General features: G+C 43.5%; 1 protein-coding gene across 7 annotated transcripts in view; it reads right to left on the reverse strand.

Annotated features, from left to right (window-relative positions):
• Pex5l (peroxisomal biogenesis factor 5 like) overlaps nt 1-12,803 on the reverse strand; it is a 207,777-nt gene that overhangs the window by 47,994 nt on the left and 146,980 nt on the right. For all 7 annotated transcript variants that reach the window (XM_051157052.1, XM_051157053.1, XM_051157051.1 and 4 more), the window contains 3 exons: nt 12,365-12,488; nt 11,070-11,166; nt 557-652 (listed from right to left, as the gene is read on the reverse strand). In XM_051157052.1, coding sequence (XP_051013009.1) covers nt 557-652; nt 11,070-11,166; nt 12,365-12,488 — 317 coding nt within the window. The remainder of the gene's footprint in view (nt 1-556; nt 653-11,069; nt 11,167-12,364; nt 12,489-12,803) is intronic.

The following is a 12,803-nucleotide window of genomic DNA, read 5'->3' on the forward strand; positions in this document are numbered from 1 at the left end:
CTTCACTCTCAAGCAGCTGTCAAAGAAAGCTTTGAGGAAGAGCACCCAGCATCTGCCAGCCGCCTCGCCAGTCCTGCCAGAAGCAGATGAAAGAATCCACAAGAGCTGCTTTTCATCTGCTTCCTCTGGCCTTCCTTTCGTCTCCCCTCTTTTTCCACTAGAAGACTAAGTAGACATTAGCGTTCAAATACTGTTTTTTAAAAATAAAAACTCATTAACAATATTTGGACACTTAGCCCTAAACATTAATGGTGCCAGTTAAGATGGGCACCTGCATGAATCCATGGAACCCGGGCTAGCCTTGGAGTGCTTTCTGATCCAGGCCTCAGACTTGCATTGCTAACTGACCACATGGCCAGAATAAGAACAGAAACTTCCTGGCATTCCCAAGGGGAATCACAGGTTCTCTGGCCATCTTCTCATCTCAACAACTATCCTCATGTTTTTTTTTTTCTCATGCCCATGGTTCCGTTTCATCTGCATCCCTGTGTAGTTTGGGTTTTCGGAAGGGCCACCCTCAGAAGCCTGAAATAGAGACTTTTGCTTTAAGAGTTACCTCCACGGCTGCTTTTGCTCTTTCAAACTCCTCCTCCAAGGAATGGTTCCTGGAGAGCAGAGCACTCCCCCAGCGATGCTCTTTGGTCAGCCGAGCCTGAAATAAACCAAACAGGCGATGTATCATTGGCACCACATGACACAAAACTAGAAGCACCTTTCATTTTCTCACCTTGCTTCCCTAAAGTTCCAAAGGATTAAATATGTATGTGCTACTCAGTGTGTGTGTGTGTGTGTGTGTGTGTGTGAGAGAGAGAGAGAGAGAGAGAGAGAGAGAGACAGAGACAGAGAGAGAGAGACAGAGAGAGAGAGAGAGACAGAGAGAGAGAGAGAGAGAGAGAGAGAGAGAGAGAGAGAGAGAGAGAGAGAGAGAGAGAGAGAGAGAGAGAGAGAGAGAGAGAGAGAGAGAGAGAGAGAGAGAGAGAGAGAGAGAGAGAGAGAGAGAGAGAGAGAGAACCTATGGCATTTTTCCTTAGGCACCATCCATTTTATTGTTTGAGGGAGGCTTTCTCATTGGGACCTGGGGCTCTCTTTCTGGACAGGTGGTTGGGACTCTGATGCTGGGGCCTCTGAAGAGCACTTGCTGCCCCCAGAAGGCTAAGTAGTCTTGTGTGTAACTTGGCGAATTGCCTTTGGAAGTTCTGCTCAGGACTGCCTTGCTTCTGGAGTCAACTCCTTCATCTCTCTACTGACCCCTCCACCAACAAGTTAACAAAACAAATCTTTAAAATGATGACTCATGGCAAGAAATGAACTATGGAGTTTACTTCCCAAAGTTATTTATTTATATACTAGCAAGGAAGTTGATGGCTCAGAGGTTGCAAAAATAACAGTTGTTAAAATATCCACACCACACAAACAAGTCTACAGATTCAAGGCAACTCCTTAAAGTCCAAGAGTATCTGCATATAAATATTTTTAAAACACTAAATTGTTCTGTATGACAAAACACCATGTCCTAGTTTTCCTTTTGTTGCTGTGATAAAACACTGTCCAAAACTTACCTTGGGAAGGAAAGGATTTACTGTATTTTCTAGTGTATAAGACGACCCCCCCAGCTTTAACTTTTCCAGTTAAAATATAGATTTTTGGAATATACTCACTGTACAAGACTACCCCTCTTCCAATGCATACCTTGGGCAGCAGACTCAGGCTGCAAACTCTATATTTTAACTGGACAAGTTAAAGTTAAAAGTCAAAGTTTGGGATCGTCTTATATGCTGGAAAATATGGCATGTGTTTTATAGGTTAGAGTCCATCATTAAGGGAAGCCAGGGCAGGAACTCAAAACAGGAACCTGGAGGTGGGACCTGAAGTATAGTGCATGGAGGAGCACTCCTCTCTGGCTTGCTTAATTTGCTTTCTCATACAATCTGGTCCCCTGTCAAGGGGTGGTACTACGCACAGTGGCTGGATGCCCCCATATCAATCATTAGTCTAGAACATGCTCCATAGGCTTGCCCACAAGCCAATCTGATGGAGGCACTTCCTCGGTCAAGATTCCCTCTTCTCGGATGAAATCAAAGTTACCAACAGCCTTATGGAAAGTAGTCTCCTTGACTAAGCAGAGGAAAGAGGAAAATAAAAGCCATAGTCGGCATCACCTCATGTGGGCTATTGCCAGAAATAATGTTGGAGAACGTGGAGGGGGAAAGCAGGCTCTTACACAGTATTGGTGGGAATGTAGATTTATATTATCATGAAGACAATATGTGTGGAGTGGCCTCAGAATCAAACCTAAATCTAATATGTGATGTCAAGAGGCCTCTCCACTCACTACATGTCAATGTGGCATTGGGCATTCCACAGAAGAAAGGGGAAAGGTTGCCTCTCAGCCATGCACTGTGGACCACTCAGGTGGTCAAGAAGATGACAGAGTCATTTGCAACTTGCAGGAAATGGAGAACATCACAGGGTGTGAAATAAGCCCAGCACAGAGTGTCAAGTATTATATTCAAACTAAGATGTGCTGCCTAAACCATCTGACCTCTCAGAAGGATGGAGGATGGTGGCAGCCAGAGCTGTCTCAGGGAGAAGGGGTGTATACTGTTGGTCAAAGAATATAAAACTTTATCCTGAAATCTTGGGTAGAACTTGGTGACTATACTTAACAATGTATTATGTCCTTGAGAAGCACTGCAGTAATTTTAGGTGTTCTTTCTAAAACACCCAAGGATGTGACTGCATATGCATATAGTAATCAGATTGAGCCAACACTATGTGTGCTAAACATATACTCTTATTTGTCAATGAACACAATGATAAACGGATACATTTGGTGTATCTTATGTGTTATGAATGACTTAAAAGTGTCTTTAAGAGCAAAGGAAGCACTAAGATTGTTGTCTGAGGCAGGGTCTTATCAGCAGGCACTTTGCACTGGTGAAACAGGAGCCATTTTTCTGGGAAGCTTGACCTAACAGGATCCTATTAGCATCCCATCCTCTCTCTTCATTAATATTTCAGGACCCAGCTGCGATATGAATCACAGGCTGCAAAGGGCACTGCATATCAGGATTCCAGGCTTGCAGGTCAGCTCCTCTTTCCCACTTAACACAGCAAGCACAGATAGAGTCTTACTGTGCAAATGACATTTTATTCTGACAGTACAATTACTATTTAGGGATACTCTATTTCTCACATATTTGAAAGGCTTTAGCTTGTTACTAAGATAAGTGTTATCTAACTTACCATTTTTAAAGTTTTTGGCCCAAGGAGCATAAGTTAAATGTTATGGAATATAAATAGCAGTTGATATGCAAGCGAAAATTTTGATACTGTTCCATGCTTTAAGTGTCGTGCTGAAACACGCTGGTTAAGAACTGAACATAGGGCCCTGAGAGTGATTAAGAACACTTGTTCTCACTCAAACTATGGCACCAGCCAAGGACAATACAGGCCGTAAACTTCAAACCCCTACCCAGATCTAGCCAATGGACAGGACATTCTCCACAGTTGAGTGAAGAGTGGGGTATGACTTTCACACGTACTCTGGTGCCTCATATTTGACCATGCTCCCTGGAGGGGGAGACCCGGTGGCACTCAGAGGAAAGATAGCAGGCTACCAAGAAGAGACTTGATACCCTATGAGCATATAAAGGGGGAGGAAGTTCCCCTCAGGCACAGTCATAGGGGAGGGGAGTAAGGGGAAAATGGGAGGGAGGGAAGAATGGGAAGATACAAGGGATGGGATGACCATTGAGATGTAACAAGAATAAATTAATACTAAAAAAGAAAGGAAAAAAAAAAGAACACTTGTTCTTCCAGAAGACCTGGGTTCAATGTCCAGCACTCACCTGATGGCTCACAATGATCTGTAACTCCAGTTTCAGAGCATCTGACGCTCTCATTTGATTTTCTTTGGTACCAGGCATACACGTGACACACATGCATACATGCAGGCAAAACACTCATATACACAAAATTAAAAAAAAAATGGAAGGAACTGAGCACATACAGATGATAACATACATGGCTAAAATCAGCCTTCCTGGAAACCAAGACATTAAACATATCTAATTTTATCAGAGGAAAAACCTGTGGCTTGGGAAAATATAGCAGTGCTTGTGGGTTGTTGATATTGTTTGGCACTTTGACAGGAGGCATTATAAACACAACAATTACACCTGTCAGTTTGAGTGGCAGCTGTCTTAGCATCACAGTTTGTATAACAATCGTCCTAAAACGTGAGTGAACGGAAATACCCACAAGGTCTTTTAAAATCCATGTGGCTGGCCCCTACGCCAGGGTCTTTGATTCAGTAAGTCTGGTGAGGAGCCTCAGCCCTGCAATGCCACAAATCCTGGGAGTGCTGGCTCAGGGCCTCAAAGAAGATCCCGATCCACATACGTGTTACATGTATGTAGGTAAATCTCAAGTTCATAAGTGTGTTCTAAGTATGCATAGCATTTACTGTCAACTTGACACAACTTGGAATCACCTGGTGTCTTAGTTCCTCTTCTCTTTCTGTGTTAAAATACCATGATGATAAACAAATTGGGGAGGAGGAGAGGAAAGAGTATACTTCATACTAAAACTCTTAGGTCCCACTCCATCACTGATGGAAGTCAGGTCAGGGACTCAAGGCAGGGATGTAGAAGCTAAGGAGGAACGCTAGTTCCTGGCTTGCTCTCCCTTGCTTCCTCAGCTTGCTTTCTTATTAAACCCTCTGCCCAAGGAGGGCACAGGCCACATTGGGCTGGGTGCTCCAATGTCAATCATTAATCACAAAAGTGCCCTATATATTGGCCTATAGGCATTTTCTCAATTGAAGTTTTCTTAGGGACTTCTAGCTTAAGCCAAGTTGACAAAACAATGTTGATGACGACAACAACCAAACCAAACCAACCAAACAAAAAATCAACCAGCACCCTTGGGAAGGAGAGTCTTATGACTCTCCTGTCTAAATCAGGTTGGCCTGTGGTCTTGGCCCTTGGGGTAGGAAGACCCAGCCCATTACGGGCAGCACCATTCCTTGCCTAGGTAGAGAGGAGGAAGCTTGCTGCCAGCAAGTGTGCAGTTAAGGAAGGATGCTTTCATTCCCTTCTTTCTGATCTTGACTGTGGATGCGACGTGACTAGCTGCACCCTGATCCTGCTCTTGTTCCAACTTCCCCCAAGGATGGACCAAAAACTGGGAATTGTGAGCCAAATGAATCTCTTTCTCCACGAATTTGCTCGTTGTGGGGGTATTTTATCACAGCAGCAGAAATAAAATTAGAACACTGTTAAAATAAAGACTGAAAAGGTGTGGGCTCACTTAGAAGATAACAATGCAATGGCTGCTCGACCTTGGGTGTAGTGTGACATGAAAGGCAGTCTCTGAAGTCAGGATGTTTAAGGTCAATTACTAGTTTATTGCCATCCAGAGACCTTGAATGAAATACTGAATTCCCAAACTCTCATCTGCAGAGTCTATATTTACCCACAGAGTCCCTGTAAAAATTAATTGAGTAGTATTCTTCACATAAATACATAATGCACAGCAAGTGTTTGGCCAAACCTGGCTTCTGTTACCACTTGGTTAGTGCTTTCATTAAAAGTTTTGTGTTTATAGCACTTTGTTTGATAGTTGATGGAGACAGCTTGGATTCTCAGACCATTTAAATACTAGTCTCACTGAAACGATCAAGGGGTTTTGATTGTTAGTCAACAGACGTTTGTCGTGCGGGATGCACACACAAAAGCTATCCCTCGTGTGTACGGGGAAATTCCTTTCCTCAGAGTGTGTTAGCATACTGTCACCATATACCTTCTGCTACGGCATCTCATGCTGAAGATCAAGAAAACCCTGACTTTGAAGCGAGATGGCCAGCACAGTCTCAGATACACCGAGACACTACTACTAACACCACTTAAAAATGATCCAGAATAGCAGCCTACCAAGAAGAGACTTGGTACCCTATGAGCATATACAGGGGAGGAGGTCCCCCTCAGTCACAGTCATAGGGGAGGGGAGTAAAGGGAAAATGGGAGGGAGGGAAGAATGGGAAGATACAAGGGATGGGATAACAATTGAGATGTAATATGAATAAATTAATAAAATATATTTAAAAAATGATTCAGAAGAGAAGTGTGCATGTTTCTGTTTTAATGGTCCACAGGATCCAACTTCGGCTGTCAAGTCTGTGTTTCCCCCTCTTGTTAGGGTCTCTCATTTATTCATGTGACAAATACTTGAGAATTTCCTACTGTGTTGATGTCTTATGTTGAAAACCATGTTTCAGAACTTTTCCTTTATTCCTTTGTTCTTCTCTCCCATCTTTGTTTCTTACCCCATTAGGAGTTCACTATATGTGGCATGGAGAGGGAGAATAGCAAGTATTTACAGAGCATTGGACTTGATCATTTGCTGAGACATAGGCACAATCCTTCTTTGAGGACATTCCTGTTTTATCAGTGTATATTCATTGGATATGCTTCATTATGACATTCTCATTTATACGCGGTTATTGTGTACACTTTAAAAATATTTATCTTAAGTGAGAGGTGTGTGTGTGTGTGTGTGTGTGTGTGTGTGTGTGTGTGTGTGTGTGTGTGTGTATGAACGCAAGAGCCTACAGAGTCCAGAGGCTTACAGCTGGATTTACAGATGGTTGTGAGCCTCTCAACATGGGTACCAAACTTACATCCTCTTTAAGGGCAGTGCACACTTAACTGCGGAGCTATCTCTTCAGTGCCCAGATTGTCTGATTTTATTCTCCCCCCTACTGCTTGATCCTATCTCTCACCTCCCACATACATCTAGCCTCCTTTCTCTCCCCAAAGAGTTACCCCTCTTTTTCAAACCTTTTTCTCTAAGTCTTTCTGAATCTGGCTTATTTCACTTAACATAGTGAGCTCTAGTTCTTTTGATTTTCCCACAGACGACAGATTTTTCACTTTCCTACTGTCTTAATAATGCTCAGTGGTATATGTACTACATTTCCTTATGTATCTGCTGATGGATATCCAGGTCATTATAGTGAGAAGTCCTTCAATAACACGCTGTGCAGAATTTCTGTGGAATGCTGACTTGGATTCCTCTAAATGAATCTTATAGTGGAATTCATGTGTCCTGCTAATTGCCTCACTCATGTCTGTAAGGACGGAAGATGTCCAGGCATATTTGTTGAAGTGACATGGAAGCTAATAGCTTTTCTAAAAGTAAAATTTGAGATAAATTTGGGAAGAGCATGAATTGTACACTGAACAAGTTGTGTAAGAGTTCTGTTTTCTGAAGTTTCTATAAGAAAGTAACTGACATTCTTGAATACTCCTCAACTCATGTTCACCCAACAGAATTAAATAATAATTGGACTTTGCAATAAAAAGAGTAATAATAGCTTATGAGTTCTCTCAGGTAAGCAGCATGAGGTGGCTGATATCAGGGGATGGTCTGTGGTTAAGAACAAGGGCTTTACAGATTGTAATGGGTGTGATTTGAATCCTGGCTCCACTCCTCTTTAGATGTACAGCTCCCAGGAAACAATTTTTACTTTTTAATGTGAAATGGAAATAATAGAAAAACCCCAGGTCTCAGTGGGCATTTCACACAGTGCAAGATAAACACTGAAGGACAGTGATGACACGTGGGAAAGTTCTGCTGTGATGGAGTGGGTCATCTGTGAGTTACAGGACTATGGCCTGCAGCTGAATAATCTCTGTCACCTGTGAATTACAGGACTATAGCTTGCATCTGGAGCATCTGGATCACCTGTGAGTTCCATTACTATGGCCTGCATCTGGAGCACCTGGAACACCTGTGAGTTATATGACTATAGCCTGCATCTGGAGCACCTAGATCACCTGGGTCACCTGTGAGTTACAGGGCTATGGCCTGTATCTGGAGCACCTGGAGCATCTGGAGCATCTGGATCACCCGGATCACCTGTGAGTTACATGACTATAGCCTGCTTCTGGAGCACCTGGAACACCTAGATCACCTGGGTCACCTGTGAGTTATAGGACTATGGCTGCATGTGGAGCACCTGCTCATGCTGGTGAATCTGAAGCTTAAATCCAATTTTGAGCTCCCAGTGTGCAAATGGGAAAGGAGGGGCTTGGGACCGCATCTGCAGAAGAAGCTGTAGTTTCTCTCTCTTGCCTCAGCCCTCGATATCTTACCCAAACTGGAAATGTGAATTTTGTAGCCTTTCCTTTTGCACTTTCTTCAGTTCTTCAAGCACTTAAATTTTTTTTTCCCAGATTGTATGATCTCTTTAAGCAGTTAAGTTTGTGGAGTGACAGTTTTATAGTTTGTGTCAAAAGTCAAGAACCTGTGTCCTTAAGTACACACTGATTATGTGACTCACTGTATCCCTTACTTCTCTGGTTTCTGTATTTAAGGCCCCATTTGAGATTAGATCATACTTTCTCTTTTCCCCATCCTGAAAAGAAAATAAGAAAACTTAAGTTTTCATAGTATGTGCTCCCATTTTCTTTGTGATTCTGAAAAGTGATTTTTAAATGAGCTCCCCATCTGTTAAGTCACTGCCTGGGACAATTTATGTTGGCTTGCGGGAGAGGAAACCATTCCCCTGGGTTTCCTGTGAACCATAGGGGTGAGTGTGGAGCAGGCTCTGCTGAGTCAAAATGGCTTGTCGGAGTGATTTGTGAGTCAGCTTTTAGATAGAATTCTGTTCTATATTTCTTATGATTTTACTGTACACAAAGAGGCCCTGCAGTAGAGAGTAGTGTGTTTATCACAGTGTACATGTTTTCCTGTGTGTGTGTGCATGTGCATGCGGAGGCTAGAGACCAACCTCTGGTGTCATTCCTCATGTTCCATCCACCTTGCTCTCTGAGGCAAGCTCTCTCATTTGACCTGTTATTTAGGCAGGGCTGACTGACAGAAAGTGAGCCTCGAGGAGCCTCCTGCTCCCAGCTCCCCTGTGTTAGGATTATTAGGTGTGTGCCCGCATGCCCATCTCTTTACATGGAACTCAAGTCCACATGCTTCTAAAACAAGGGCTTTGATGAGCATCTCCCCAGCAGCTGCTTTGATGAGCATCTCCCCAGCAGTTGCTTTGGTGAACATCCATCCCCCTAGCAGTCTTTTCATCACACATCTGTATGCTCGCTTCGTGCTTTGTTTCAAAGCCTCTGTGTCAGGTATAGCATTAAGCCTGCATTTTGTGGATCTTTTTTTTTTTTTTAATTTATCTATGCATTGGAATTAAAACTAGAAGAGCATGACCTTTACAGCAAGCCTTGATAGCTAAACATATAGATAAACATAAATATAAACAGATGGTTCAGTATCTCAGAGGACTCTCTGAGATTCAGCCAGGCACAGCACTTTCATGGGGAACTGGAAGGTGTATTCTGGAAGGCAACATGAGGAAGCTCATAAACAATTTCCAAAGTGTGTGTGTTTGCTTAGGGTAAGCAGGACAGTGTGGTGGGATGGAGTTAGGGGACCAGCAGGAGACTAGTAGTCATAGGGATAATAAGATAAATACATTGTGAGTTTCCATGGCAACTGGGGCCCCAGCTGTTCCTCTGGCCCAGCTTATTGTAGAATGGCCCACCTGTGCCAAGTCTCTCCCTGCTTCAAAACAAATGCTTCGTCACTGTGTTTCACTGTTCCAGGGACAGCATTGGAAGAAACGTGAAACTGCACCAATTACTTGAGCTGAGTGGAGCTCGCTCAGGTTCTTCTGAATACTGTTTTTCTAATGGATGTTGTCATTTTTATCTTCAGAAGATACATTTAAAGTGAGCACCACAAAATTCATTTTTCATGCTACATTTGCAATTAATTAAAGTCTGTGAGGCGATGTGCTGACTGGACTTCCAGCTGTGGTCTGGGAACAGCTTTGTCCTCTCTCCTGAGGTTGACGAATGTGTAGGGAGACTGCTGGTGGCTTAGGAAGTCCCCAGAGCCCCATCATCATTGCCTCTCTGGGCCTTTCTTGCTACCACTTTCTAGCTGCGGGTCCACAAACAACTTCCTTCATTTCACTGGTTCTCTGTCTGGACACTGGGGCAATGGTCTGGGGCTTCCCTTGTTCTGCCTGGTGCGTGGTCTTACTGTTGGGTGAGCCACAAGTACCCTGTATTTCCTTTCAGATCTATGTCTGCCCTGTGGGTCACAATGCGTGATATGGCAAATCCAAGAACATTTCTTAGGCCCACTTCCTTCCATATTTAGTTTCCCTGCAGTTGGACTGTAGACGGCAGGAAATGTGCACACATAGGTCTTAGGAGATCTTTGTGGTTGAAGGACAAGGCCTTAAAACACATCCCAGGGACAGAAAGACAGAGACTGCCATTGCTTCTCTCAGAAGAGTAGGAGAGGTAAGTGGCCATAGTGAAGTCTGTTGAGGGGAGGCTAGGGCCAAACGCTGCACAGGCAGCCAGAGTTCCCATCCCACTTTTTCCTGCCCCACAAGACAGGCCTGACTTTACTGAAACTGACAGGCTCTTGTGAGAAGTATCTGTATAATTAAGCTTGTAGTGATGCACAGCATTTCACATCATTAGATATAACACAAGAAAAGCGTCCCGTAAGTGTCAATGGCTCCCCCTGCTGGGCACTCAGTGCCAGCTCCATTATGCTTCCCACTATGCCTGGTGCTGGAACAATATAATCCTTGGCATAATATTTATTTTAATGCGACAGAATTTAGTTTAGTTTAGTTTAGACAGGGTTTAGTCTCTTACTCCATTGGGCGAAGATGTGAATGAACACTCGGGATGGCATTTCCTCTTCTTTGTGCTTTGTTACATAAGTAGTGTTAATACTGGACTAGCACAGATTTTCATATTGCCAAATAACGGGCCAGTCAATGGCAGCGCAAGGAAAATGTGCTAAGTACACAGTGAATTCATTAACACGTTTCCCAGCCAAATGCATGGAAGTGTATACAATCAGTTATTCTAAGCAACCGAGACAGCTCCCGAGGAAGAACACACTTTGCAAATGCAAAGTTTGGAAAAACACTTCAAACTTTCTGTGCAAAATTTAAATAAAAATATTTACGATGCAGTCCCTGCGAGAGCAGATGGGTTTCCGAATTTTGCTTTTGTTACCTGTGCCGGAGTCACGAGTTCCAATTCGGAAGTCGACTCGGAGTTGAGGGCACTTTTCCCAGCACTCAGTTCTGGCTGAGACCTGTGTTCTGAGGACCTGCAACGAGACATTGAGGACGTTTATGCACAGCAACAACAAGCTCAGCCAGAAACGCAGCCAGGAACCAGGCTCTGCCCAGAATTCAGACCCAAACAAACTTTGGTAAGTTTCCTTCCTAACTGCCACTTCCCTTCCAGAAGCTAAAGAGCTATGCACCCCCTGCTAGATGTAACTGTTTTTAGTAACTTAAAATTCACTTGAATTATGGGCAAAGAGGAAACGAACGAGATGCCATTCTTCTTATAGGGAATTCTATATTTTGGGAAAAAAAAAACAGTGTTCTGTTCTTGTTGGAGACAGTTCATAAGGTAGATCTTTATGGGTCTGTATTTCCACGATATGGGGAATCTGTAAAGGAGACAGCAATAGGAGGTTGCCCTTCTCCGATCATCTTTAAAAACATGGCGTCCTAGTTAGTTTTTCCTCAGCTGGACGTGAACTAGAGTCACCTGGGAAAAGGGAACCCTAGCTGAGGAATCGTGGCCTTGCCTGTAGGATGTTTTCTCCATGATTAATTAACACGGGAGGGCTCAGCCCACTGTGGGCAGTGCAACCCATAGGAAGGTGGTCCCGGGTTGTACAGGAAAGCAAACTGAGGCAAGACAAGAGAGCAAGCCCGTGAGCAGTGCTCCTGGCTCAGTGCTGGACTGTGATCTGAGAATTCTAAGGTGAGCTACACCACTTTATTCCCAAATTGCTTTTGCTCAAAGTGCCTTATTACAGCAACAGGAGTGTAGCTAATACACCTGGTAAAATTCAAGTGGCCGCATTATTTCCTGAATGTGTATGACTCATCTGTAATCACTACAGTGAGTGGCAGTAACCAGAAGCAACATGACTACCATTGGTGCAATGATACATTAAACACACCCACACCCGCATAGACACATATGCACTTCTGTTAACTAATAGCTTAGCCACACATTTAGAAAAGCTATTAAAATTATCGAACGAGGACCTCCTCCAACTCTTTCTGACTAAATTTGCACCCCCCCCTTTAAAAACAATTCAGTCAAAGTGGTTTGTGGAAGTGACAGCATGCAGAAACTTATTAGTCTGTTGTTATCTAGACTTCTATTTTAAGCCAGACTCCTCAGGTATCTGACTAACTGAGCTCATTGGCCATTTCCAGGCACGAAGGGTACACCCATTCAGCCAGCACAAGCCGCTGCTCCCTGGCACAAGGGCATCTCACCACAGGAGCTCCTTGGATCCGGTTCTAGACGAGCATAACTTCCTCTCTGCCATGAGATGCCCCTTGCTTGTCCGGTCACTGTGAAACTTGACATCATCCCATTTTTCCAGCTGTGTTTGAATGTCTATTAAGGAAGAAGAAAGTGGAAGAGAAAATCCAAGACCAAGCATTAGGGTGCACAGAAGAAGAGGTGAATTAGGACTGAGATTCCAGCCAAACTATACTCAGTCCATTATGCAAGACCCGAAGGCCAGTGTTTACCTTCTTAAGAGTGTATGACAAGGAACGAAAACGTAGGTAGCTAAATAAAAACAAGACTTATTAAGATAAGTTGGATTGCTTTTAACAGTTGGAGCAATCGAGTAGAATTAATTTCAAGAGGCAGTTTTATGAATCTACATGTATTTACCTGATACAAACACACACACACACACACACA

The sequence above is a fragment of the Acomys russatus genome, chromosome 15 (assembly GCF_903995435.1).
Source record: "Acomys russatus chromosome 15, mAcoRus1.1, whole genome shotgun sequence".
Taxonomy (NCBI): Eukaryota; Metazoa; Chordata; class Mammalia; order Rodentia; family Muridae; genus Acomys; species Acomys russatus.